Source organism: Carettochelys insculpta, chromosome 10 (genome assembly GCF_033958435.1).
Source record: "Carettochelys insculpta isolate YL-2023 chromosome 10, ASM3395843v1, whole genome shotgun sequence".
NCBI lineage: Eukaryota > Metazoa > Chordata > Testudines > Carettochelyidae > Carettochelys > Carettochelys insculpta.
This window is the reverse complement of record NC_134146.1, coordinates 12,075,814-12,103,709: the sequence shown is the minus strand read 5'-3', so window position 1 is coordinate 12,103,709 and position 27,896 is coordinate 12,075,814. Positions and strand designations below refer to the sequence as shown.

The following is a 27,896-nucleotide window of genomic DNA, read 5'->3' as shown; positions in this document are numbered from 1 at the left end:
TGCTCTGATCCAACTGACAGAGACCAAAAACTACAAGAACTTTACCAATATTCATAAACCTGAATTACGCACCAGGAGAAGTAAAAAAACAAATCGACAGGGCCAGACGCATACCCAGAAACCAGCTACTCGAAGATCAGCCCAAAAAAGCCAAGAACAGAACACCACTGGTCATCACCTACAGCCCCCAACTCACACCACTGCAATGAATTATTAAAGACCTACAACCTATTCTTAATCAGGATGCTACACTCCAGAAGGCCCTGGGTGACATGCCTGTTCTCTCCTACAGACAACCTTCCAACCTCATGAGGATCCTTACTAACAGCCACAGTCTATACCCCAGGAACACCAGTCCTGGAACCTTTCCCTGCAACAAAGCCCACTGCCAGCTTTGTCCACATATCTTCTCTGGAAATACCATCACTGGACCTAACCAGGTTACTCACAGAATCACGGGCACTTTCTCATGCTCCTCTACTAACATCATATATGCCATCATGTGCCAACAATGCCCAGATGCTTTGTATATTGGACAGACTTCTAACTCCCTTAGACAAAGGGTCAACGGGCACAAAAGAGACATCAAAACACTCCAGATCTACAAACCAGTTAGTCAACATTTTAATGGAATGGGGCATTCTGTCAATGACTTCAAGGTATGTGTGATACTGAAGAGAAATTATCCCTCCGTTTTAGAAAGAGAAGTGGACGAACTGACATTTATATTCAAATCCAGAACATTAACACATGATTTAAATCGTGATGGGAACTTTCTGAGTCACTATCGGGGCTCGTCTGCATACTTGACTCAATCTAATTCTTGATCTTTCCCCCCACCCCTCCACTCTCTGATTTGCTCACCTTGATTATCTTTTTCTGATTTGTCCTCCTTGCTTACTGTTTTTGGTTCTCTGTGTCTTAAATATTGAGTCTGTTCTGGTCTGGCTATGGTCTGAAGAAGTGGGTCTGTCCCACAAAAGCTCACCTAATAAACTATTTTGCTAGTCTTTAAAGTGCTACTTGACTGCTTTTTGTTTTTATCCTGGAAGTGCAATTATTTCCCACTGTCATGGTGCATGTGTGCCTCAAGCTTCTGGGTCACATGGCTGCCATCATGTATGTGGTCAAGCTGGCGAGAGTGCATATGCAGGGCCTCCAGTCCTTGCTGACCACGTGCTATGCCCCAGCCAAGGACCCATTGTGCAAATCAATGGCTGTCCTGCTGTGTGTTCTTGCCTCCCTTCAGTGGTGGACATGTCAGGACAATGTTCTTCCTGGGGTACTGTTCCACCAACTGCCACCTTCTGTCACCTTTACTACAGATGTGTGCTTTATGGAATGGGGGGCCCATTTGGGTTCCCTTATGGTCCAGGGCAAGTGGTCCTTTACTGAGCAAGTGCTCCATGTAAATCTGCTGGAGCTCAGGGTGGTCCACTATGCTTGCCTACATTTCTGCGTGCTCAGAACTGTCAACACCCTCACAGACACCAACACATGGATTTATTATATCAACCGTCAGAGTGGGGTTCAGTCCCCACCCCTTTGCTCAGAAGCCATAAAACTGTGGACTTGATGCCTTAAGCACCACATCACTCCAGTGGCCACATCTCCCCAGGGTACCAAACATGACCATGGATGCCCTCAGTTGCTCATTCAGCAGTCACAGTGCGTGGGAAATCAGCATGGTGGCCCTCAGCCATGTGTTCCAGCTTTGGGGCCAGCTGTCCATAAACTTGTTTGCAACCCTATCAACAAAGTGCCATCAGTACTGCTCCAGAGTGGGTCTGTAGAGGCACTCCCTCGGAGCTGATTTCTCCATCAAATGGTGTATGCACCCCTTCCTTATGTGTTTCTTCCCCTTTCCTTGAGTCACAAGCTTCTGGTCAAGGTCAGACTGGATCAGGCTTGCTTCATCCTGATAGCCCCAGTGTAGCCCAGAAAAACTTGGTATCCTTACCTATACCAGCTTGCCAGTGGCAACTCCATATCTCTTCCCTCCTTGCTGCAATTTTCTGTCTAAGGACTTCAGCTGCATCCTTCACCCTCATCCACTCTGGGTGCACCTCCATGTGTGGCTCCTTCATGGTTCCAAGATGTTGAAATTGCATGCTCTGAGGGGGTAAAAAGGGTTCTCATTAACAGCAGATAGGAGTCCACCTGCAAGTCGTACCTCAATAAGAGGCCATGGTTCTCTTAGTGTTTGGGCACTAATGGCCCTGTGCGTCCTCTCACCTCACCCTTTCCTGTCCTCCTTGACTACCTGCTGCACCTGCATGAGTCAGACCTAGCCATTAGTATCATGCGTGTGCGTTCCACGGCATTGGAGGCATTGCACTGGGCGGAGGGTGGGATCTCCTTCCTCGCTCATCTTGTCATCAAACATTTTTTGACTGGTGTGCAAAACACTTTTCTGTCAGTACATCCACTGGTCCCCATCTGGGATCTTAACCGTATACTCAATTGTCTCATGAAGCCAACCTTTGAACTCCTGGCGATTGTGTTCCTGCCTCCATATGTCAATTAAGTTCTTGTTTTTAGTCACAATTGTGTTGGCCAAGAGGGTGTGCCACTCTGATGGATGAGCCTCCTTATACAGTGTTTACAAAGGATAGAGTACTCTTTGCTCTCATCCTAAGTTCCTTCGTAAGGTTCCCTCTTCATTTCACATCAACAAATCTATCCACTTAATGCATTCTTCCTGAAGCTGGCTTAGATCCCTTGCATGCAGAGTGGCACACTCTGAATGTTTGTTGGGCATTGGCCTTCTATGTCGATCGCATGAAGTCTTAGTGCAAGTCTCCTAGGCTCTTCCTCTCCTTTGTGGAGCAATCCAAGGGCCGTCCCCTTTTGCCTCAATGGCTGTTCAAGTAGATTTCCACCTGTATTCATGCCTGTTATGCTCTTCACTGGAAAGACCTTCCAGGTGCTGTCACCACCCATTCCACCAGGGTTGTATCTTCCACCACCACCACCTTTCTCAAGAATGTATCCCTTACAGACATATGCAAGGTCTGGACATGGTCTTCCAGCAATACTGTTGCACAACACTGTGCTCTTTGATTGCTTTCTCCATTCAAGTGGGTCAAGCAGTTCTGTCAACTGTAGTCGTTACTCATTTTGAAACCCAGCTCCATTGTGTGACTACTGCTTTATAGTCACCCAGAGTGGAGCATCCATGGGGACACTACTTGAAGAGGAGGAAGTTACTCTCATTATGCAGTAATGATAGTTCTTCAAGATGTGTGTCCCTGTGAGTGCTCCACTTCCCTCCTTCCTTCTCCTGCTTTGGAGCATCCTGCTCTGTTTGTTAGGTAGAGAAGGAATGGAGGGGTCTGCGCCATGTGCGTGCCAGATAGCACGAGGAGGTGCTGCTGCTCATGCACGGTGCGGGAAACCACAGCTATGGAAGAATCTCTAAGCACCAGTGCCAGGATGCACTGACATGCAGAGTGGAGCACCCACAGGGGTGCATCTCGAAGAACCTTAGTTACTGCACAGGGTCAGTAACCTGTGCTTCACTTCCTGGCTCCCTCACATTAATTATGGTGAGGAGGCAAAAAGAGGCGTGTGGGGTCCGGCAACAGCTGTAGGAAGGGAGGCTGATGTGGATCGTACCATTCTGAAATTGAGAAAACATTACATTTATTTTCACTCAGTTTAATATGTTTGACTTTTCTGTTTGAGAGGCTTGGATTTGTACCAAGAAGACTGTATAGAACTAAGACCCAAGATAAAAGAATGCAAGCTAGACCACACTTTACATTTCTGAATTGCTTTAAGAATGACTACATCTTTCTAGAGCAGGTGGTGTCCAGCCCGCGGGCTGCATGCGGCCCCACAAGATCGTAAACTTTTAACATTATTATGTGATTTATATACATTAACTATATTATATATTTTATATGCGGCCCAAGACAATTCCTCTTCACTCAATGCGGCCCAGGCAAGCCAAAAGGTTGGACATCCATGTTCTAGAATATTTCAGATGAAAATTGTGCCAGTCATTACAGATCAACTTCTGTATAACATATGCTGAGAAGGAAGTGCAGAGAAGTTTTCTTGGAAGAAATATATTTGTTTTTGAAACTCTTTAATTTCACCATTCTTTGTATCTCTGGTACCACCAGAGAAACTAATTTAGGTACAAAGACTTACATACCATCTGGAGATAATCTCTGAAGTCAGAAATTGAAAATCAGGTTCTTCCAGCATTCTGTACATAATAGCAGGTGTCTCTTTCTCTCTTTCAACCCCTCCAGTAAAAAAGCATAACTTTTAATATAATTCTATTACCATGATACAACAATACATTTTTAATTGCTTGCCTGGTTTGTGCACAATCTTACTTATAGTCCAATCTGATATTGGCCAATAATTAGTGAGTTTGTACATGGTTGAAGAGCACAAATCCTATCAAATGTCTTTAAAGGTCTTTGCGTCTCTTTTGCTTCCTCCCCCCTCCACACCGTTATATCTTGTGTTTAGTCCATAACCATGAAACTGACTTCATGAGGAGACTCCTGACCTAATGCAGAGTCAGTTTCATGTTTTATTGCTGGGTCCCCAGTTGACGAGTTCCATTAAGACTGTGCATGATTTCTGCAGGATTAAGATTTAGGCTAAGACTACACATCCATTTTATTGCTCTGCAACTTTCTGGCTCGTAAGTGTGGAAGAAACACCCTCAGAACACAACAAATTACAGCGCTGTAAGGATAACTGTAAACTGGGCTACAATACTGAGAGCCCCTCTCTCCACATAGTTAGCTACTCCCTTTGAAGAGGCAGTTGACCTAGAGTGCTGGGAGTGCTCTCACCATGCTCTTGCTGTGACCCCACTGCTGCATTAAAATGCTGGTGAGGCTGCACTGAAATTCTGTCCCTTCTTGTGTGCCCTGACCTGGTTGAACCTTTATACATGAGCTTTGTATCAGAGTATGAACCCAGATGTGATGGATCCTTTCTCAATATTTATTAATACAACAAATATCCACTCCACCTGAAATGTACTGAGCAAAATTCTCAAAAGCACCAAAGTAGTTTGGGCTACTGACTCGCTTGTGTGCTTCAGCAAACTCACTGTATGTCCAGCATGCCATGAAACTCGATATTTTTCCTTTTAATGCATTTATATGAAAAGTTGAATGTTAAATAGCCTCTCTCTTTATTTTATTAGGATGTATTTAGTTTTCAAGTATCTCCTAACATAAATCCTATCCAGCTAAATGAATTGGCAATCCGAAAACGTTTGACTATCCATGGAAAGGAAGATGAAGTTGATCCTTATGACTATGTGTTGCAAATTAGTGGAAGACTGGAATATATTTTTGGTGACCAACCATTAATTCAATTTCAGGTATTTGGATTTTTTTGAATTATAAACTTAAGACAAATGTGAGTTTTTCCCAGGAAGAAGAAAAACTAATTCACAATTACATTGGAATATCTTATGGGTTATTTATTTTGGAAGCATTGTTGACTACAAAAATAAATGGTGAAATTTATTTTGAAACATGAATTGTAGTACAGAGGAGCAGAATGTATTTCCCACATAAAGCTATTTTATCTTATTAGTACCAAATTCAGTATTCTATCGATTCAAAAAATAAGGAAAACATTACTATATTAGAAATAAGGATGACTGCTTTTTTTATCTCTTCCTTCCATAATCATGCTACTTTAGATTAAAATGTTTTCATGAGTTTTCTTCGTTTGTCTCAACTTCAAATTACAGGCATAATGAGCCATCTAGTCAGCTGGTGTTAATGGAGCTTTGCAAGTTTACATCAGTAGAGACTTTATAATATATGAACTCAGTTTTAGTTGGATGGTTATTGTGTCAATCAGGTGACAATACCTCTCAAGTTTATAAGACTAATTCATGCCAATGGCTGTTTTTCTTCCTGTAAAATAATAATTAATCCACACAGTTGCTAGCTCATTAAATACACTTTGGGTGCTTTCTTTGCACCTTGCATGGCAATGGGAGAAGTTTCAAATAAGTTTGCAAACTAATACCTTTTTTCTATGAAGTTTACCTAAATTTGAGGGCATAATTGTTTCAAATTTGTTTTCTTTACAGCTTGTGACATTACATAGTATTTAGCAACAACAGATACGTCAGGTTTATCACCAGGGAAACTACAGCATTTTATTAATTGCACGGGCACATGATTTCATCTGAGTCTTCTCAGACTTCTGGAACATTTTGTTGACAAGAGGCATGTTTATATATTTGTAAAGGAGTTGGTTCCTTCTTTAATAATTAAATATTGCTTTTGTGTTTAAGAATCAGAATAGAAGTACGTACAGGTTAGGCATATGGAGGCTTAGTTTATGGGACTTGAATTTCCAGTATGAAACAATTAGGCACCCTGAAAATCAGCCTGAGGTGGTGTGCCAAGATCATTTCATCCTTCATCTGTGGTTATGTTATTTATTGGATACGGTTCTTTTGCATGACCCTTTTTTTTTAAAAAAAAATAAAATAAAAGAAGGCCCTGGCTGCTTTTTGTGGGCATGAATGATTCCTTGGCAATTGTCTTAAGGGTTACATTTTCTGCTTTTATAGTAAACTCTTTCAGGTCTGACACTCTATTATCCAAAACTTTCACATAACCAGCATTTTAACCATAAGTCAACTTTAGTTAGGTTTTCCATAAGTACAGTATAGCGAAAGTAAATACAAATAAATACAGCAAATCCAGTGTAAGATTACAGTGTATAGTACAACTGTTGGTAAATAATATACTCTGTTTCTTAATATCTAATCTTGTTTTTCTTTAGCGTTTTGTATATTGCTCGGTACACCTCTCTGTTATCCAAAATATTTGAATATCCGGCAACCTCCCAGTCCCGGGGCTGCTGTATATCAAAGTTTACTGTATGTCATCCACTATTGTTCATGTTCTCTGCTATGTACTAGTGTGTTGCTTCTTCGCATCTGAGAGTCAAAAAGTTTTTCCTACTAGCTAATGTGAATTTCCCTTGCTGCAGATGAAGGTGATTAACCTATCTTCAGCGGACATGAAGATCATTGTATCACCATTCTCTTTATAACAGCCCTTAACATTCTTGAAGACTTATCAGTCATCTTTTCTGAAGATTAAACATATCCAGTTTTTTTTAGCCTTTTCTCAGAGGCCTTGTTTTTAGAATCTTAGTATTTTTGTTGCTTTCCTTGGATTCTCTCCAGTTAGTCTGCAGCTTTCTAAAAGTGTGGCACTCAAAGCTGCATGCAGAGTTCCAGCTGATGCCTCACCAGTTCAAAATAGAGCAGAATAATTATTTTCTGTCTTACATGCAACACTCCTGTTGATAACACCCCAAAATTACATTAACTTTATTTAAAACTGTATCATATGCAGTACTCATAATTAATTTATCCATTATACCCCCAGATCTTTTTCAGCATTATTTCAGTTATTCCTCATTTTGTTTTTGTGCACTAGATTTTTTTTTTTCTTCCAAAGTATTTTGGAGTCGTCTGTATTGAATTTAATTTTGTTGGTTTCAGACCACCTCTCTAGTTTATTAATAGTCCTTTGAATTCTAATCATGTCTTCTAAAGTGCTTGCAAATCCTCCCTTTTTGGCGGTGTTTACACATTTTATAAGCATACTCTCTGTGCTAATTAATAAACCTTAAGTTTATTCATTTAAAATATTGAACAGATCCAGGACAAACTCCTGCTGGACCCTACAAGATCTGCTCTCTATTTGGCCACAAACCATTAATATCTGCTCTTTGAGAGTGTTTGTTTTTTTTCAGCCAGAGGTGCCACCTTCTAGTAATTTAATCAAAATCACATTTCCATAGTGTGAGAATGTCAGATGGGGCTATGTTAAATTTAATTTGATTTAGTTCAATTAATTATCTGATGCTTGAGAGTCAAATTCAGCATGAGCTAAAATGCGCTCTTAAACAAGGAAAGCAGATTTATGATTTTAGTTTGTAATAACTATTCTCTGTCTGGCTTCAGTATATCCGTAACTGTGTGATGAACAGGACTCTTCCTCACCTAACACTAGTCGAGTGTTGCAGCATAAAGAAAATGTGTGAACAAGAAATGATTGCCATAGAAGCTGCCATAAACCGAAAATCATCCAACTTTCCTCTTCCTCTGCCACCAAAAAAAACACGAACAGTTACTGTAAGTTGATATGGAGAACATTTACTAATAAAAATAACATAAAACACACCATTGGTGACTTTTCTTTATGTATTTTTTCCTCTCTTAGGCTGTGTCTACACTACCTCCCTACTTCAAATGGAGGATGGTAAGTAGGGTGCTGGGAGTTTATTAATGAAGTGCTGCACTGCATATGCAGCACTTCGTGGGGGGGGGGGTGGAATTTGTTTAATGAAGTGCTGCATATGCAATGCAACACTTCATTAATAAACTCCCAGTACTCTACTTACCATCCTCCCTTTCAAGTAGGGAGGTAGTGTAAACAAGCCCTTAGTCTCTTATTTATTTCTCAAGATGTCATATGAGGCCGCCTAGCCTTTACTTCGTCCTTTCCATTTTGATTCTTTTAACCAATGCCTGTTTTCCACCACTATTACTGATGCTGATGTTTACCTCAAGCCAGAAGAGCAAGAAAACCGTGAAAAAGTTACGAGAGACCAGCTGATTCCCCAGCTTCAGCTGTATGCCAACTGTACATCAGCTGCAGTCTTGTCTGCTTCTTCATGCAGATTTGCCATACTGTGCTGCTATTTCAGTAAACACTGAAACATTTTTTACTAATTAACATCACATCTGTCAATTGCATTTTTTTAAAAATGGCATCAATATGTATTAATCAAACGGCTATCCTTACACTGTGATTGTAATTTATATTAAGTATGATTCCTGGAAACAAGGACATACTCTGTTCTGTAATACAATAGTTACTGTAAAGTTTTCTTTTTAAACAGCTTTTGTGTCTGTGAGATGAATAATATGATAGCTTTTATTTATTTATTTTATTTTGTTATGCTGAATTGTCAAAAGCTAGTATTGAATATATTCTGCTTCCATCATACCAGGCATATTTCTATCCCCAGATGTGATTTATGTGGGGGTGTGCATAATATTAGTAGCTTGATTTTTCTTTGGTGTTTAAAAAATCATATTTGTTCATTTAAAAGATTTAATCATGCATTTTTAGCTTTATCCATGAGCATTGCAAAAGTATTTAATACATAAAATACTCGATCACTAAATTGCATTTTAAAAATTACTTGTACCTTCTGTTTTTCCTTGCAGCAACTGATGCAGAATGTATGGGATTTTAGCAACCCTTTCAAGATTATGCTATTAAAGGGTAATAAGTTGAACACAGAAGAAACAGCCAAAGTAAGTAATGTAGAGCCGAACATCAGGAGACATTCTTCTGACAGATTATTTTAATTGCAAAGTATTTACTGAATGTCAACTTATAATGGCTCCAGTTCAGCAAGAGACTTAAGCAATATGCTTAATTTAAGCATGTGAATAGTCCTAGTTGCACTACTACCTGCCTAAAGTAAGACATGTGCTTTAGTACCTTGCTAAAAATCAGGGACAAATTATACAAATGGTTTTCTAATGTTTAGTGTCATCTTGGCATCTTCAGATTGAGCTATTGTGATTATAGGCGTGTTTGTCTTATATCTAACCATAGATTAAATATGAACGCACTTTTGATTCAACACTAGATATAGAATTTTATGTATTTCTGATTAAACTTTATTTTATTTAAGATGTCGAGACTGCATGCTGCTATGCAATCACATGCCGTATGCAATCTATACAGTTTTTAATTTTCTAGATGTGCAAAACATAGAAAAAATTGCAGCAGCACTTCTGATAAAAATATTGATGGCAACATTATAGACCACAAGCCATTGACACATGGAAATTTATTGCACAATCCCACAAGATTACATAAAGATCTTACAAACCTCTTTTCCTCTGAAAAAGAAATGTAGGAATTTTCCTAATTTGTTTGGCTGACTATTAAAGATAAAATAGACTGCCTGGCCTACACCTGGGAGTTAGGTTGATATAAGCTGCCTTAAGTAGCTGCCTTATGTGTACAATTAATATCAGTAGTAAAGTCCTGTGTCAAATTGTGTAGTCTCTGACTCTTCGTTCATTTTAGGGTTAAAATATGGATTTTTCAGACAAATATAAGAGGAAATTTTCTATCCAAAGCAAGAGTTTTTAACAGAAAGTAACTTGCAACTATTCACTGTCCAACTTAGTCCCCATAATTGGCTGAAACGTCAGAAAAGTGTCTGCATTTTATTTATGGAGTTTTAAGCAAAACAGACTTCATTTCTTCATTCTTAACATGAGTTTTTAGTAAATATCAGAAGATTTGATGATATATTGCTAGTAAAATCCTCAAAGCTTCTTTACTTATCTAAATCTTTAGGGCTTGGACTGGAATCAGCAGGGGTAAAAATCTCTTGAAATGCCTGGTGTTCATTTTGGCTATGTCTACAAGGGGCCTTCTGTAGACATAACTTAGGGAGCTTCTTACGCAGAGTTCTGTCAACAGACTATCGACAGAACCCTGCATTGTCTCGACAGAGTTATCCCTCGAAAATTTGAGGAGTAATTCCTGTGTGGAGAGAAGTGCAATGTAGACACTACTGTCGACAGAGAGGGCTTCTGGTTGACCAAGCATCTCTGTTTGCAGAGCTTCTGGTCAGCCATTCTGTGGACAGCGGGAAGGACAGTCTGGCTGCTCTCTGTAAAGAGATCAGATTGCTCTGTCAATCTCCTTTTGTGTGTAGATGCACTCTGTCGACAGATGCTTCGGGTGTAGATACAGCCTTTTAATAAACACAAATACTAAGACAGCAGCTTCTAAGTTGCCTTCAGATAGTTCCATGTTCCTGATTCTGTGCTTCTAACTAATGAGTGACTAAAATGCACTTTTTCTTTAGAAATTTTGGTCATTGTTAAAACAGAATACACCTGAACTTTCTTATAATTTCGCAATAACCTAGGTCATTTCTTTTCACAAATGGAGGCGGCGAAGGAGTTTGCTATTGTTGTTGTGGTAATAACTCAGATTTTGCTGATTCATGCATATATGCACAGTGTTTTATTATATTGCTTTTTTATCACCTACTACATGCGAAAAATACATTTGACGCCTGACAAGGAGACTGGACAGAAGTCTAGATTTTTAAAATTTAAAGCCTGGCTTCTTTAATTTTTTTCCCCCCACAACTTTGATACCACAATTTGTGATGGTCTCTTCCACTCTCACACATTTGGGGTACAATTCTATACCTTCAGTTTAAATGTTAGGAACATAAGGAATACACTCGTGTCATTTCTACTGGCCAAATTTCAGTATCTTGTTCTTCTTCTAGACCATAACGTTTGCTTAGGCTCAGTCATGTTGGCAAAACTTTGCTACTTAGCCATAGCTGGACTCATTGTTCAGTTTTGTCCTTGAGGTTCCAGGCTGCAGTGATCATGAGATGGTAGATTTCAGGATCCTGACAAAAGGAAGAAAGGAGACCCACAAAATACGCACTCTGAACTTCAGAAAACACACTTTTACTTCTTCATAGAACTGATGGGTGGGATCCCTTGCAATGCTAACATGAAGGGGAAAGAAGTCCAGGAGAACTGGCAGAATTTTAAATAAGCTTTATTGAAGGCACAGAACAAACCATCCTGATGTGCAGTAAGAAAAGCAAATATGGTAGACAAGCAGCTTCTCATACCAGGGGAATCCTTGACGAGCTTGAACACAAGCTAAGCTTGTAAGAACTGGAGACTTGGACAGATGACTAAGGAGGAATACAAATATATTGCCTGAGTGCAGGGGAGTAATCAGGAAGGTAAAAGCACAACTGGAATTGCAGCTAGCAAGGATTGTGAAAGGTTTTTACAGGCACGATAACAGTAAGAGGGTGATCAGGGAGTATGTGGGGCCCTTACTGGATGAGGAAGGTAATCTAGTGACAGGTGATGTGGGAAAAGCTGAAGTAGTCAATGCTTTTTTGCCTCTGTCTTCACAGACGAGGTCAGCTGTCAGACCCCTGCTTCAGGCAGCACAGTAAGTGGAGGAGGTGGGCAGCCCTAAGTGGGGAAAGAACAGTTTAAGAACTGTTTAGGAAAGCTGGACATACACAAATCCATTGGGGATGGATCTACTGCATCCAAGGGTGCTGAGGGAGTTGGAAGATGTGATTGCAGAGCCTTTTGCCATTATCTCTGAAAACTCATAGAGATTGGGAGAGGTCCCAGATGATTGGAAACAGACAAATATAGTGCCCATCTTTAAAAATGAAAGAAGGACAACCCAGGAAATAATAGACTGGTAATCACATCCACTGCCTTTCCCATATCCACAGAGCCAGTTACCTCATTATAGAAGACAATCCAGTAATCAGGCATGATTTGCCTTTGTGAATCCCTGTTGATTATTGCTGATCACTTTCCTCTTCTCTAAGTATTGGAGGAGGTAATTATGACAGGAATACTCTCTGGAGGTAAAAGGCAGTGTTGCTCCATGTCAAGGATGGTTGTAGGGGACAATTATCAGTCAGTACCTCTCTGTGGGCCAGGGCTTGGGTAATTGAGATCTAGCAACTGAAGCTTGCTGGGAAAATCTGGTCCCTCCCGTGCATCTATCAATACTCTTCGTGAGATACAGCGTGGCTGTTCTGCAAAACTATAGGGCTTGTCCACTTGTTTTTAAAATCCTTCCCTCCCTCCAAATAAAGAGAGGATGCTCAAAAAGAGGCTTTATTCAGGAAAACCTGGGTGTATGTTAATCTACAAATAGATGTTTCCTGTTTTTATTAAATAAAAACTCAAGCATTATGCTCCACTTCTGTCTTTTGTTCTAGGCTCTCTTACCCTTTATTAGCTCAAAAACAAAGCAACGATAAAATACCATCAGCATTTTTCATCACGTAACCAAATACTTTTAACTTACTATAAGTTCAGCCTAAGACATTTTCCCAACACAAGGTATGCTTGAATACCACTAGCAATGAACACCAGAAATGAGGCAATTTTTTCTTTCAAAATTTGACATAGAATCTTGGACAACTTGTGTCTTTAGGTTAATAAATAATCCTCTATTTTTAATAGACCTGGCCAGGATATGAAAATCCCTTGCGGGGGCGGTATTTGAAATTTAAAAATGTGATTCTAAATCGGGACAAAACATTAAAGTGCAAAATTTCTCATAGGTATGGTTTTTGCTTCTTGACTGCCTGTCTGTGAGACCCGTTTACTTGTGAAATTGACAAGAATTTGGCTGCCACTAAGACAGAGAACCCCAGTGCTTAGCCTCCCTTCCCAGATACATCTTCAGGGCCAAAGAACACTGAACTTCCTTCCTCATTGCTCAGAGAGTGGTAGGAGATTCATTGAATCTATAAAAGATTCAGGTAGGAAGAGACCTCCAGAAGTCATCTTATCTAACCGTCTGCTCAAAGAAATATCAACCCCAACTAAATCATCCCAGCCAGGGCTTTGTCAAACTGGGCCTTAAAAACCTTAATGGATGGAGAGTCCATCACCTTCTCCTGCTTGAATGTCCAAGCTCTCAGTTCCAAGCTTGGAGCTGAGGGGAGACTGAAATGCAGAGTCATGGTGCTTGGCCTAAGCAGTCCTTTGGGAAAGCTTTTTTTCCGTTACACTGTCAGAAAATGAAACGAAAAGAGCCTTCTAGGAGAATAACAGGGGAGCTATCATTTTGATTTTTCTGACAAAAATGAGTTTCCTGTGAAAATGGCTTCTTTTCCTTCAGAAAAACTGTTTCAAAGAAAAGCTTTCAACCAGCTCTTAAATTTTTTTTTAAGTAAATATTTCCAGTTTTGTGAAATGTTTTGGGATACTCTTTTTGTCACACCTCTAATACAGGTTCACGTCAGGGCTGGTCTTTTCCATGGAACTGAGCTGCTTTGTAAGCCAGTTGTAAGTGCAGAAATATCTGGGAGAAGTGAACATGTTTGGAATGAAACGCTGGAATTTGAAATCAATGTCTGTGACTTGCCAAGAATGGCTAGGCTGTGCTTTGCAGTTTATGCTGTAATGGATAAAATGAAACCTAAAAAGTCAACCAAGACAACTAATCCTTCTAAATACCAGACCATCAGGAAAGCTGGAAAAGTGGTAATGCTTTCACTTGTTTTCGTTTATTGTACATCTTAATTGTACTGAGTTGTAGATCTATTGGCCGTTTATTTCCTCATCTTGGAAACCTGAAATACACTTGAAAAACATGGGTACCCTTAACTGAAGCAGGGCTCAGTTGAAAAATCAATATATTTGTGAATGCATAGTCTCTGAGAGCTTGTTTTAGGAGGGGGAAAAAGGGTAATTTCCCTTCTCTTATTAAAGTCTACTGTCTATCTTTATCCTTTTATTTTAGCAAAACAGTTTTTTAAAGGTCGTATTTTAAAATCACATTTTGAAATACTCATGTGTTACTGTTAGATTAAAAGAAAAAAGATTAAAAAAACTAGTTTCACATTTGTTTCTTTTTTGCGTTTTACTAATCAGTTTTTTGTTTTCATGTACAAGTGTACTCAGATCTATGTTGTTTATACTTGAGTTTCCAACACAGCGAATATCCCTGTTCTTATTGGGTTACACAAAACATTTTGGCCTTCTCCTCACTCAGAAAAAGGTCATAAACTTAAATACTTTGTAACGTGTCTTTAAGATGAAGATTTTAAAAATTTATAGTATTTGTGAAATTATATTTACATCTTTGAGCTCTGAACAGGGAAAGGCTTTTTTCTAAGATGAAGAAAGTTGAACATCTAACCCTGATCCAGACAATTGCATATTTAATTTTCAGTATCAAACTGAAGACAGTGGAACTTAAGTAAATGTTAAAAGTTGAGCATGTTTTGAATTACTTCCTTGAATCAGTCTAAGAGCAATTTTTGACTATATTTTTCTAAGTAGTATTTGCCATTTTAATATTTCATATTTACTTCTGGGATCCATTTAAACAGTTACATCTTTTCTTCAACAGCATTATCCTGTGGCCTGGGTAAATACCATGGTATTTGATTTTAAAGGACAGTTAAAGACTGGAGACCTTTTACTGCACAGCTGGACATCATTTCCTGGTAAGATTTGATTTGCTGTAAACTCATGAGACTAAAGAGCGAGCAACATTAGTTTAGGATAATAGAATACTAATTGTTTTTGCCAGCCATTATCACTGTTCCATATAGGGAAAGAGAGAACTAACGTTATTGCATGAAATGCCTACGTACCCTCAGTAGGTTAGCTCTGTTTTCCTTTTGATGTTCTATACAGTCTCCTTACCCTGCTGTTTAGCATAACCTTCTCTACAATTTTCTTCAATCCTCTCAAAAAATACATTTCTTGGGGATATTTTTTTATTTTGTTTGGAAATCCATTATATCCTAGAAGTGTTATCCATTACTTAATAAGGACCCTTAAAAGGACTATTATTTCTAGCAATTTATAGGGTTTGCAATCTTTAAGAAGCTATTAGATTTTCATTGGTTCAAATTCCTATGTCATAACAAGCCAATTTTTTTATTAGAAAGAAATGTGGCATCCAGAGTTCATACTGTTTTGCTAAGCAACCTATGTATCGCAGAGGAGGAAACTTTATTATAATTTTCAGTCCACATGTTCTTGTTGACTGAGAGTTAATTGACTTGTCATTATATAAATTACAGAGAATTTGGGTAAATTAGAGCTATGTGTACATTCATTTCTCTTTTTAATAAAAAATATCTTGTAAGTATTTTAAAAATCAGGCTAAAGATAAAACAAAAATTTAGTCATGTGTCACTTTAAAACTAACAAAATGTATTAGGTGAGCTTTCATGGGGCAGACCCACCTCTTCAGATCTGCAATGTTCATTCTGGATTAGATTTGCAGCTGGTGTAAATTGGCTTAGCTTGATTGAGGGTCAATGGACAATACCAGATTACAACTGCTGAGGATCTGGCCTTTTATTTTGTCCAAATCAGTTACTTTTTTTGTGGAAAATTGGAATTATAATGCTGTGGTTTATGCTGAACATGCAAAATGCAGAGAATAGCCTAAGTAAATCCCAACCATTTTCAACTGCCTGTAAAGTTTTGGGCACCCTTTTTAGTCCAAGTATTTGTGTTTTATAAGAAATTTAATTCAACTTCAGGGCACAGGTTTTGTTTTGTCAATGGAAAAATGAGAGAACTGAATTTCTCAAATGTTTTCATTGAATAAGTAACAGAATCAGAAATAGAACATCCAAAGTCCTGAAGATATCAGTGTGCTGCTCTCTCCCAAGTCCCACATGGTAGTCAACTTTCCATCTGTCAGTGAGGAAAACTGGCTATTTTGAGGTTATTTATCTTGTTCTGTCATTAGAAAAGCAATTCAGCAAAACAAGGTAATCTTGTCTTCAGTAGTTTACAACTCCTGTTAGATGGTGGGTCACTTCTCCTTGGACAAAGTTAAGGCAACCAAATTTATCTATGGAGCTGAAACTGCTGCGAGGAATTGACATGATATATAGGGGCATTTTGAATGCCCACCTTCCATTTTCTCTGATAGGAAATAGTAACAAGGGGAGGGATCATGAGCTTGGCTCCTACCTGTCTTCCTTTCAATGGATGAACCTCTTGGGCTTCAGACATGCAGATGTTAAGAACAGATTGCACGACAGATCCATTTCAAAGTAGGAAAGAATCCTGACCTCTGTGAACAACATTACCAAAATATACAATCAGCTCAGGAAGAGTTTCTCATTATTGCTGCCTTTCCCAAAGGCCTTTGGTACTATAACATGAAATATTTTGATATTTTAGATGAACTTGAAGAAATGTTGAATCCAATGGGAACAGTACGAACTAATCCTTACACTGAAAATGCAACGGTTTTGCACATTAAATTTCAAGAATATTCAAAACAGTCTATTTATTACCCTCCCTTTGATAAGGTAAGGTATAATATACTAAATAAAGAGAAGCTATGTTTGCTATTATATAAATGTCTATCTGATACTTACCTTTTTCCCTTTAATAATGGCTTTTGATTAAACCTACCTATCCTGCCTTTTAGCTTAGACATTATAAATAAGAAACTTGGAATATGTAAGTCTCTATACTCTGCCTTCAGTATCTTTAGAGAACAGGGTGAACTGATTTGATTAAGCACTCTGCACTTCTAACTTTTATAGATACCTTAAATAGTCATGTACTACAGTTGCATTCCTGGAAACTTCCATGTAAGCATATTTGTCAATCATACAGGGTACTTAACCAGGAGATTTATGGTAGCAGTTCCCTTTGCAGAGTGTGGAGAACCTCGATGGCTACTGCACATGCACAGCCCACCAATCCCTCAGTTCCTTCTCTGCTGCAGTTGGCACCAGTTGGAACCCACAGCTGTTCCCTTGAAAATAAGATTCTATTCACAGTTACATAGTTTACTAGTTTTAATAGTTAGTTGTAGTTTAGTTATTGTTCATTATTCTACAGTTTAAAAGAGAAAAAAAATTCTTTGAGTTTGCTGTTGCCATCGTGGATGGATCACCAGGTTTTGAAAGATGCCTGACCTGTAGAATATCCATCCCAGTTTCTGATGGGTGTTCTCAGTATGTGAAGTGCTTGGGAGAACGACACTGTACTTCTAAGTGTCTCCATTGCAGGAAGCTCACGGCTAGAATGAGAAAAGCCAGAGCACTTCAAGTGAAACTTTTTTTCTCATTGAGAAGTCTATGAGCCCAGTATCAGCTCCTGAGCATTCCTCTCCACCTCAACCAGTATATTTGCACATGTCATTTCAAGATGGTTACCTTCACCTGGAGAAGGGAGATAGGTTAGCTAGCCTCAACCTTCAAGATGCATATTTTCCACATCTCAATACCTCCAGCACACAGATGATTTCTGTGGTTCATGGTTCTCAGCAATCATTATCGGTACACTGTACTGCCCTCGGCCTCTCCACTGCTCCACGTATTTTCCAACTTCTGCATGTCGTAGCTGCTCATTTGCCAAAAATAAATAAATAAATAAACATATTCCCATATCTAGATGACTGCATCTCAGATTACACCCAGGAGGGTCCTTTTAGAAGACAATCTCAACATCTATCCACATATTTTTCTCATCAGGGTCTCCTCAACCTCAAAAAGTGCACTTTAATTTCAGCACAGAAGCTGGAGTTCATAGCAGCTCTCATGGACTGCACCGCGGTAGCTGTCACATTCCATTGTGGAGCTGGTCACATGGTCACACAGATCCAGAACACCCCACAGACGACAGTAAAAACATGTCTGCAGCTTCTAGGACACACAGCAGCAGCAACATGTGCAGTCCCACATGCTCATCTCCATGTGAGATCCCTTCAGATGTGACTGCATACCGTATGCATACCATATAGTGTCACAACTTGAACAGAACTCTACGTTCCCCCAAAAGTCAAAACAGCTTCTCTCCTGGTGGCTGTCATCTCACAATCCGTTCAGGAGCGTGCCCTTTCAAAAGCCAACCCCAACTTTAACACTGACGACAAATGCTGGGGAGCTCACCTTGCGGAACACACCACCCACGGCTTCCTGTGGCGCTTTATAGACTACCAGATAATCTGGAGCGTAAACTTTTGTGGACAAAGAACCGCTTCATCAGATGCATGAGCGCTCTGCATCTGATGAAGCAGTTCTTTGTCCACAAAAGTTTATGCTCCAGGTTGTCTGTTAGTTTGTATCTTCAAAAACAAAAAAGTCCTAACTCAGCTACCCCTCTGATACTTGTCACCCGTGGCTTGAGGTCTCTAGAGGAATCCAGGTTCTATGTAAACCTCCTAGAGCTCAGAACGGTCCATAGAGCACGTCCACACTTCTTACACCTGATAAAGAAAAACACAGTACAGGTATTAACCAACAGCATTTCCATGATGTTTATATAAAACAAATAAGGAGGAGCCCAATCCTTCTTGCTGTGCATGGAGGCAGCCTGACTCTGGCAATGGTGCATCCTGCACAACATTGCTACCTACCTGCTAGGCAAGGTCAGCACTTTTGCAGATGATCTCCATTGTCGCTGCAACAGTTGCAAATGGAGATCAATGTGTGCTTCCTCAAAACTGTGTTCAAGACATGGGGATATCCCACCATAGACTTGTTGCTCCTGGAACTAAACATCAAATGCCCATTCTATTGCTTAAGGGCAGGACTGGGTCCCCAATTCCTTGGGGATGCCTTCTCTATCTCATAGACTGCTCCCCCCACCCCGGTGTGTGCATTTCCACACAGACATTAAAATAAAGCTGGCCCAGACAGTGATGGTACTCTTGCCTATGACAGATGGAAATGGCTGGCTGATGGAGGTTTTCTCCCTCCTTCACTTCTCAGCATCTGATCATCAGATCCCAGAGGTACACAAGTTACACCTCAGGGCATGGCTCCTAGATGTCTCACTCCACTAGTGAGCACATACTCACCTGAAATATAGCAAATACTCCTCAGCTCCTGCACAGAATCTGAGAAAGTTTTATCAAAAATGGCATCATTTTGCCATGAGATGCACATCTCTACAGCTCTTTCCCACATCCCTCTCTATTTCTAAAAGCCTACAGTACTGCCCCCATTTATAAAAGGTGGGTATCTCCATTAGCTCCATAAAAATACAGTTGGCAGCCATTTCAACCATATATCCTCCAGTATAGGGGTTTTTGGTTTTTACGCATTCAGCTATTAACAATTCCTTAAGCGCTTGCAGAATACCTTCCTGCCCACCAAAGATCCCACCTTACCATGGAATCTAAATGTCATCCTAACAGCACTCATGGGAAAGCCATTTGAGCCTATGGCGGTATGCTGTTCACTACACTTGTCAGTGAAGACTACCTTTCTAGTGGCAATCACTTCTGCGCGCAAGGTGGGGGAAGTAGGCACTCTGATGCTGGACCCTCCATACACTACTTTCCACAAAGATATGGTGTGGATGGAGCACCACCTTAAGTTCTTATCTAAGGTTCCATCGTACTTCCATTGCAATGAACCCAAATGCCTGCAATTAATTTTTTTCCTGAAACCCCATACATCTGATGAACATAGATGGTTTTCATTCCTTGGAAGTTCATAGGGTGCTTCCCTCTATTTGCAGAGCAAACAACCCTTCAGAAAGACAAACAGGCTCTTCATTTCAGCCACTGAAAGATCCAGAGGTACTTCTATCTCCAAATAGAGACTTTCCAAGTGGATGTCCGACTGTATTCGCTTGTTGTATCAAACTCTAAACAAACAACCACCTCAAGCCATTCGTACCCATTCAACATGGGCAATGGCGGCCTCATCAGCCTTCTTGCAGAACGTCCCTGTTGCTGACATTTGCAGAGCAGCCACATGGACTTCTTTGCACTCCTTCAAACAACATTATGCTATAGAAAAATACGCTGCTATGGGCGTGTAGTTTGGCCATACTGTACTCTAGAACATTTTACAGCACACACCAAAGCTCCCTTCATCTTCAGTGGAAACTGCTCCATAGTCACCTGGGGGAGCATCCACGGGGGGGCGGGGGACGCTCCTCATAGAAGGAGGGTTACTCATCTTGTGCAGTACCTGATGTTCTTTGAGGTGATTGTCCCCCTGCATGCTCCACCACCCACCCTTCTTTCCCTGTGGTTTGGTTTTGTCTTTCATCCAAGCAGAGAGGAACGGAGGGGTTGGCAGGCTGTGCATGTGCAGTAGCCATTGTGTGCAGCGTGTGTTGATCACTGCGCACCCACAGTCTACCAAGGGAACTGCTACTATAAATCTTCGACTGGGGTGCATCGGTGCCGTAATACGTAGGTGTAGTTACTGCACAAGGTGAATAAATTATGAATTTATGTAAGAATGTCATCTTCAAAGAACAAGCGTTGACTGAGAAATTTGTAGAATCAGTCGTAAAATCACAGAGCTGGAAGGGATCTCAGGAAGTCATCGAGTCCAGCTCCCTCCTTCCAGCAGGATTAACATCAACTAAGTCATCCTAGCCAGGACTTTGTCAAGTGGGGACTTAAAAATGTCTAGGGATGGAGATTTCATCACCTCTCTAGGCAACGCATTACATTGCTTCACCACCCTCCTGGTGAAGTAGTTTTTCCAATTATCCAACCTACTTCTCTCCTGTAACTTCAGACCATTCCTCCATGTTCTGCCATCTGTTACCACTGAGAACAGTTTCCTTCCATCCTCTTTAGAACTCCCCTTTAGGAAGTTGAAAGCTATTAAATCACTCCTCAGTCTTCTCTTCTGCAAACTAAATAAGCCTAAATCCCTCAGCCTCTCCTCATAGGTCACGTGCTCCAACCCTTTAATCATTTTCTTCATTGCCCTCCACTGAACCTGCTCCAGCACATCCACATCCTTTCTATGCTAGGGGGCCCAAAACTGGACGCAGTACTCTGGATGTGGCCTCACCAGTGCCGAATAGAAGAGAATAACAACGTCTCTAGATCTGCTCGAAATGCTCCTTCTAATGAACCCCAGTATGCCGTTAGCCTTCTTGGCTACAAGGGCACACTGTTTACTCGTATCCAACCTTTCATCCACCATAACCCCTATGTCCCTTTCCATGGTACTGCTGCTTAGCCAGTCGGTCCTCAGCCTATAGCAATGCTTGGGATACTTCCATCCCAGGTGCAGTACTCCTCTACACTTCTCCATGTTGAACACAGCAGATTTCTTTTGGCCCAATCCTCCAATTTATTCAGGTCACTCTGAATCTCTACCCTCCAATGTATCTACCTCTTTCCCTACCTTAGTGTCATCTGCAGACTTGCTGAGGGTAAATCCAGTCCTTCATCCAGGTCATTAACAAAGATGTTGAACAACACCGGCCCCAGAACCTGGCCTCGGGACACTCCACTTGAAACCAACCACCATGCAGATATTGAGCCATTAATCACTACCCATTGGGCCTGACCCATCAAGCCAGCTTTCTATCTATCTATCTTTATAGTCCTTGGATCCAATCTGTACTTCCTTACCTTATGGGCAAGAATGTTGTGGGAGACTGTATCAAAAGCTTTGCTGAAGTCAAGGTAGATCATATCCACTGACTTCCATATGTCCACCAAGCCAGTTGCTTCATCATAGAAGCTAAACAGATAGGTCAGACATGACTTGCCCTTGGTGAATCCATGTTGACTACTCTTGATCACTTTCCCCTCTTCCAAGTGTTCTAAAATGGATTTCTTGAGGATCCCCTCCATGATTTTCCCAGGGACTGAGGTAAGGCTGACTGGTCTGTACTTCCCTGGATTGTCCTTCTTTCCTTTTTTTAAAAAAGATGGGCACTGCATTTGCCTTTTTCCAATCATCCAGGATCTCTCCCGATCTCCAAGAGTCTTCAGAGATAATGGCCAAAGGCACAGCTATGGCATCTGCCAATTCCCTCAGTGCTGCTGGGTGCATTAAACTCAGATCCATGGATTTGTGTACATCTAGTTTTTCTAAGTAGCTCGTAACTCATTCCTTTCTCCACCGAGGACTGCCCTCCACATTCCAATACTGCATTGTCTAGCACCATAGTGTGGGAGCTGTCTTTGTCAGTGAAGGTTGAGGCAAAAAAAGCCTTGAGTACTTCAGCTTTTCTTACATCATCTGTCACTAGGTTACCTCTCTCGTCCAATAAAAGCCCCACACCTTCTCTGATAACCCTCTTACTGTTAACATGCCTCTAGAAACCCTTCTTGTTACCCTTCACGTCTGTTGCCAGCTGCAGTTCCAGTTGTGCTTTCACTTTCCTGATTTCTGCCCGGCATTCTCCAGCCATATAGTTATACTTCTCCTTTGTTAACTGTCTTTTTACACTTCTTATACACATCCGTTTTGAGTTTAAGCTTACAAAGGATTATCTTGTTAAACCAAGCTGGTTGCCTACCATATTTGTGTTTCTTACTATGCAACAGGATGGTGTGTTCCTGTGCCTTCAATAAGACTTGTTTAAAATCCTGCCAGTTCTCCTGAATTCTTTTTGCCCTTCCCCTTCATTTCTCAAGGGATCCTGCCCATCAGTGCTTTCAGGGAGTTGAAGTCTGCTCTTTTGAAATCCAGGGTGTGTATAATACTGCTCACCTTTCTTCCTTTAGTCAGGATGCTGAAATGTACCATCTCAGGGTCGATGCAGCCCAGGTTGCCACCCAGTTCTGTTTCTCCTGCTAGTTCTTCCATGTTTTTGAGCAGCAGGTCAAGTTGTGCACAGCTCCTGGTTGATTTCTTCAGCACTTGTACCAAGAAGTTTTCCCCGACATTCTCCAGAAACTTCCTGGATTGTCTGTGTGCTGCTGTATTGTTCTTCCAACAAATTTCTAGATGATTAGTCTCCCACGAGAATCAGGGCCTGTAACTTTGAAGCTTCTCTTAGCTGTCTGAAGAAATTCTCATCTCCCTGGTTTGGTGGTCCATAGCAGACACCAACTACATCACCACTTCTGTTGCTTCTGCCTCTAAACTTAACCCAAAGACACTCAACTTGTTTTTCTCCCTCTTTGTATTGGAGCTCTGAGCAATCATACTGCTCACTCACATAGAGTGCAACTCCTCCTTTTCTCCCCTGCCTGTCCTTCCTAAACAGTTTATACCCTTCCATCACTGTGCTCCAGTTCTGTGAATCATCCCACCAAGTCTCCATTTATTCCAATCACCTCATACTACTTTGACTGTGTCAGGGCCTTAAGTTTTCCTGTTTGTTCCCCAGGCTTCTTGCATTTGTGTACAAGCACCTTAGGGAAGTGGCTGATTGGCCCACTTTCTCTTCTTCACCCAGGAATCCTACTTTGTTCCTTACTCCTTCCCCACTTACCTCAGGGCTTGTCACCATCCCCCGACAAACCTAGTTTAAAGCCTTCTTCACTCGGTTTGCAAGCCTGCTCACAAAGATGCTCTTTCGGCTCTGTTAGGTGGATCCCATCTCTTTCTAACAATCCTTGTTCCTGAAATAGAATCCCATGGTCGAAGAAACCTGATCCTTCTCTGTGACACCACCGATGCAAGCACGCATTTACCTCAGTTATTTGACGATCCCTACCTGGACCCCTTCCTTCCACAGGGAGGGTGGATGAGAACACCACTTGTGCTCCCTATTCATTGATCATATTTCCTAGGGTTATGTAATCCACAGTGATCTCATCAAGGTTGCTCTTGGCTATATCATTAGCTCCTACATGGAGAAGTAGGAAGGGGTAATAGTCTGCAGGCCTGATTTTTTTTCAGAAGAGACTCTCTGTAATATCCCAGATTCTAGCTCCCAGTAAGCAGCACACCTGCTGGGATTCTAGGTCTGGACAGCAGATGGATGACTCCATCCCTCTGTGGAGGGAGTCCTCAGTTACCACCTCCCATCTTCTTCTCTTAGGGGTTGGTGGTCATAGAACCCCCATCCCTAGGACTGCACATCCCATGTCTTACAATCCTTGGTCTTCCTCTGATCCATTCTCAGTGAGGTATCTGACCCAGCTATCTCCACTGTATCACCTGTTCAGAGAGGCTGAAAGTGGTTGCTTAACTTCACTGGAACTGGAGATACCAGAATTGTTTGTTTTTCTTCTCCTGGAGATAACATGTTTCCAGTTCTCTTCCTTGTTTTGAACAGCCTGCTATTCTTGCAGTACTAAATGATGCCTTCTATACAGAAAGTCTTCATCTTCTCTGACGGACCTGAGGATTGATATTTGCACCTCAAGTCGTCTAACATTCACTTCCATTATAGCAATGAGCTTGCACTTGGAACATACAAAATTCTTTCTATACTCCAAGAGGAAAACAAACATGGCACATGCTATGCAGATCACGACGGCAGACTTCTCAGTAGACATGTCACTGTCCATTTTTTCTGCTTCCCACCAAGGGTTCCCCTAGCTGTTTCTAGTGCTGCCTTGAAGGGCACAAGAAAAACAAGCCTATAGGTATGGGGCTCCTGCTCGAAGGGAAACTCCCTAGGCGCTGCTCACAGTGCTGGCTGTGGCTGCCTTATTATAAAAGCTGCTGGCTTGCTAGGCCCAGCTCAAAGCCTTGCCTCCAATCTAATCAGCCCTTGAAGGCCCACCTGGAACAAAGCACTCCCAATTTACACCATTCAAACTTATCAAACTGCCAAATATGCTGAAATCTAGGGATTCATGCATTAGTATTTGCATTTTTCACATGGGTAACTGTTATTTAGCACTCCGCTATGCATGCTGTATTGTTTTCTAGACCAGAATCTGTTTTTATTAAATTGGCTAGCTGTATTCATGAAAACCCTTTTAAGGAAGAGGAAAAATACACATTAGTTGATGTTATAACATAAGTCAACACATTAATATCCAATACACTGTAAAGAATCAGAAAATGTGAGTAATTAGCTCTCAAACAAGAGAACTTTGTATTACTTGACTACTTCACCTTTGTAACATTTTTACTTCAAAATGTAGTCAGATTCTTAATTTCAATCTAATGCTTAAATTATATCTTTTTTTCAGATACTTGAAAAGGCAGCTGAGATTGCAAAAAGCAGTGAGAATGCTGGTATGGCAGTAAGTAACCAACCTGAAAGTAGCATCTTCAAGATTTAAAAAAAAATCCTAATATCCTATTTCTCTATCACTTCATGCTTAAGTTGTTCTAATAGAAAATAAATGTATGTATTCATGTAACACTAAAACCCTCTAGAATTTTTGGTTTTGGTTTTGGTTTTTTTTTTTAAATATTCCATTTTTGTGGGACTAAGCCTTTCCTTCGAATAAATACACTCTGTAGTGGGTACTAGTCAGGTAACAAAGTGGACAAGGGAAAGTATGGCTGAATATATTTCAGGGATTATACTTGTCCATGTCTGAAATTTAGTTTCATACAGGATGCACATTTAATTAGTTAGTTGTCACAAGGTAATCTGTCTGGTTGTCAGAAGCTTCCTTGTAATGTTTGTTTTTGAGCTGGATTGATTTGAGAGAGAAATATATTCCTTAAATTTTTTTTTCTTTTTTAAATCTTCTGAAGAAGGTAAACAGCTTGGGAAGAAACCTGCTACTTTTAACGTGAATTCTTTAACCTGAAATTGCTTTCTTCATAATATATACTCATTTAGTGATGGGGGCAGGAAGTGAAATATGGAAAACTCTGCTAGTTTTCCACTGGACAATACCTGTTCTGAATACAGTTCTACAGTGAGAACTGTTTGGTGTTCTAGAAGTACATCAAGCATAATGCAGAACAGAATTCTTTAAACATTACACAGAAACTTTGAAAACTTATCACTTGCTCTGTAATGTGCAACTGTATATGTAAATGATTCCTAGTTGCATAGCAGAATGTCAATGAAACATTATTGTAAACAGGACTTTTTTTTTGTCTTTTAGAAATGTGAAAATTGCTTCCTTGACTAAAGCTTTCAGTTATAATATTCTTTTCAAAACTTTTTGAGTTTATGGTGTGTCTTTTAACATAAAAAAAATACATCTTTTCTTAGTTCACTAAACAAACATTTCAGTCGTATGAGCTATTTTAGTCTTTTTTTTTTTTTAAACAATTTATTTTTAATGGTGGTTTTACTTGAGGATACGTGCTGAAGATAGTTAAGTCGAAAGCAGAGTGTGAAGAGCTTCAAAAGAATTTCACAAAACAAGGTGACTGGGCCACAAAATATTGGTAAATACAAAGTAATGCATATAGAAAACATAATCCTGAATATATATAGTCTCTCTCTCTCTCTCTCTCTCTCTCACCAACTCTCACTCTTTCTCTCACACTCACACTCCATATACTGATGAGGACTAAATTAGCTATTATCACTTAGAGATCTCGGAGTTGTTGTGGATAGTTCTCTGAAATCATCCATTCAGTGTGCACCAGCAGTAGGAAATAGCATATCAGGAATCCTTTAAAAAGGGGTACAGAATATCTTATTGCCACTATATAAATCCATACTATGGCCACATCTTGAACACTTCATGCAGATGTGGTGGCCTCACCTCTAAAAAGATATCTTGGCAGTGGAAAAAGTTGAGAAAAGGACAACACAAATGACTAATAGGGACAGAGAGAGAGACATGTTGATCTGTATTCTATCAAAAGGTAAAAGCAGTCATGTAGCATTTTAAAGACTAACAAAATAATTAATTAGGTGACGAGCTTTCGTGGGACAGACCCACTTCAGATCATAGCCATACCAGAACAGACTCAATATATAAAGCACAGAGGTCCAAAAATTATTATCAAGGTTGACAAATGAGAAGAGCGGAGGAGTGGCAGGAGAGAGATGTGAGGTGGGGAAGTTAAGAGTTAGATAAAACACAGTATGTGAAAGAGTCCTTATAATGGGCCAGGTAATTGCTGTCCTGGTTCAAACCACATGTTAATGTGTCAAATTTGAATATAAATGACAGTTCTGAGCATTCTCTCTATAAACAGTTGTTAAATTTCCTTTTCAGTAAAACACAGACTTTCAGGTCATTAACAGAATGGCCCACTCCATTAAAGTGTTGGCTGACAGGTTTGTGTGTTAGTTTTTTTTGTTTTGTCTGTTTTGTGTCCATTCATTCTTTGTTGAAGAGTGTTTGCAGTCTGTCCTTTATTCATGGTGTGTGGGCATTATTGACACATAATGGCATATGTGATGTGAGATTAGGAACAGGAGAATGTGCTTGTGATTCTATAGATAACATGGTTAGGTCCAGTGATGGTATCTCCAGAATAGATATGTGGACAAATATCAGAGAGGTAGCCATGTTAGTCTGTATCTTCAAGAACAACAAGAAGTCCTGCGGCATTGTTATAGACTAACAGATATTTTGGAGCATAAGCTTTCATGGGCAAAGACCCACTTCGGCAGATGCATGAGTGGGGGGGAGAACTTCAGAGGAGTATTTAAAGAGGGGGGGTCCCAGTAAAAGGGAGGGCCAGAGCTGATGAAGTCTATTCAATCAATGTGGAAA

At 40.3% G+C, this 27,896-nt stretch overlaps 1 protein-coding gene across 4 annotated transcripts in view; it reads left to right on the top strand.

The window, feature by feature from the left end:
- The window catches only part of PIK3CB (phosphatidylinositol-4,5-bisphosphate 3-kinase catalytic subunit beta), a 189,254-nt gene that overhangs the window by 101,836 nt on the left and 59,522 nt on the right, over positions 1–27,896 (top strand). For 3 of the 4 annotated variants that reach the window (XM_075004356.1, XM_075004359.1, XM_075004355.1), the window contains exons 5-11: positions 5,180–5,359; positions 7,985–8,155; positions 9,257–9,346; positions 13,877–14,128; positions 15,000–15,096; positions 16,802–16,932; positions 25,446–25,499. In XM_075004356.1, coding sequence (XP_074860457.1) covers positions 5,180–5,359; positions 7,985–8,155; positions 9,257–9,346; positions 13,877–14,128; positions 15,000–15,096; positions 16,802–16,932; positions 25,446–25,499 — 975 coding nt within the window. The remainder of the gene's footprint in view (positions 1–5,179; positions 5,360–7,984; positions 8,156–9,256; positions 9,347–13,876; positions 14,129–14,999; positions 15,097–16,801; positions 16,933–25,445; positions 25,500–27,896) is intronic. The other variant, XM_075004357.1, reaches the window with a different exon arrangement.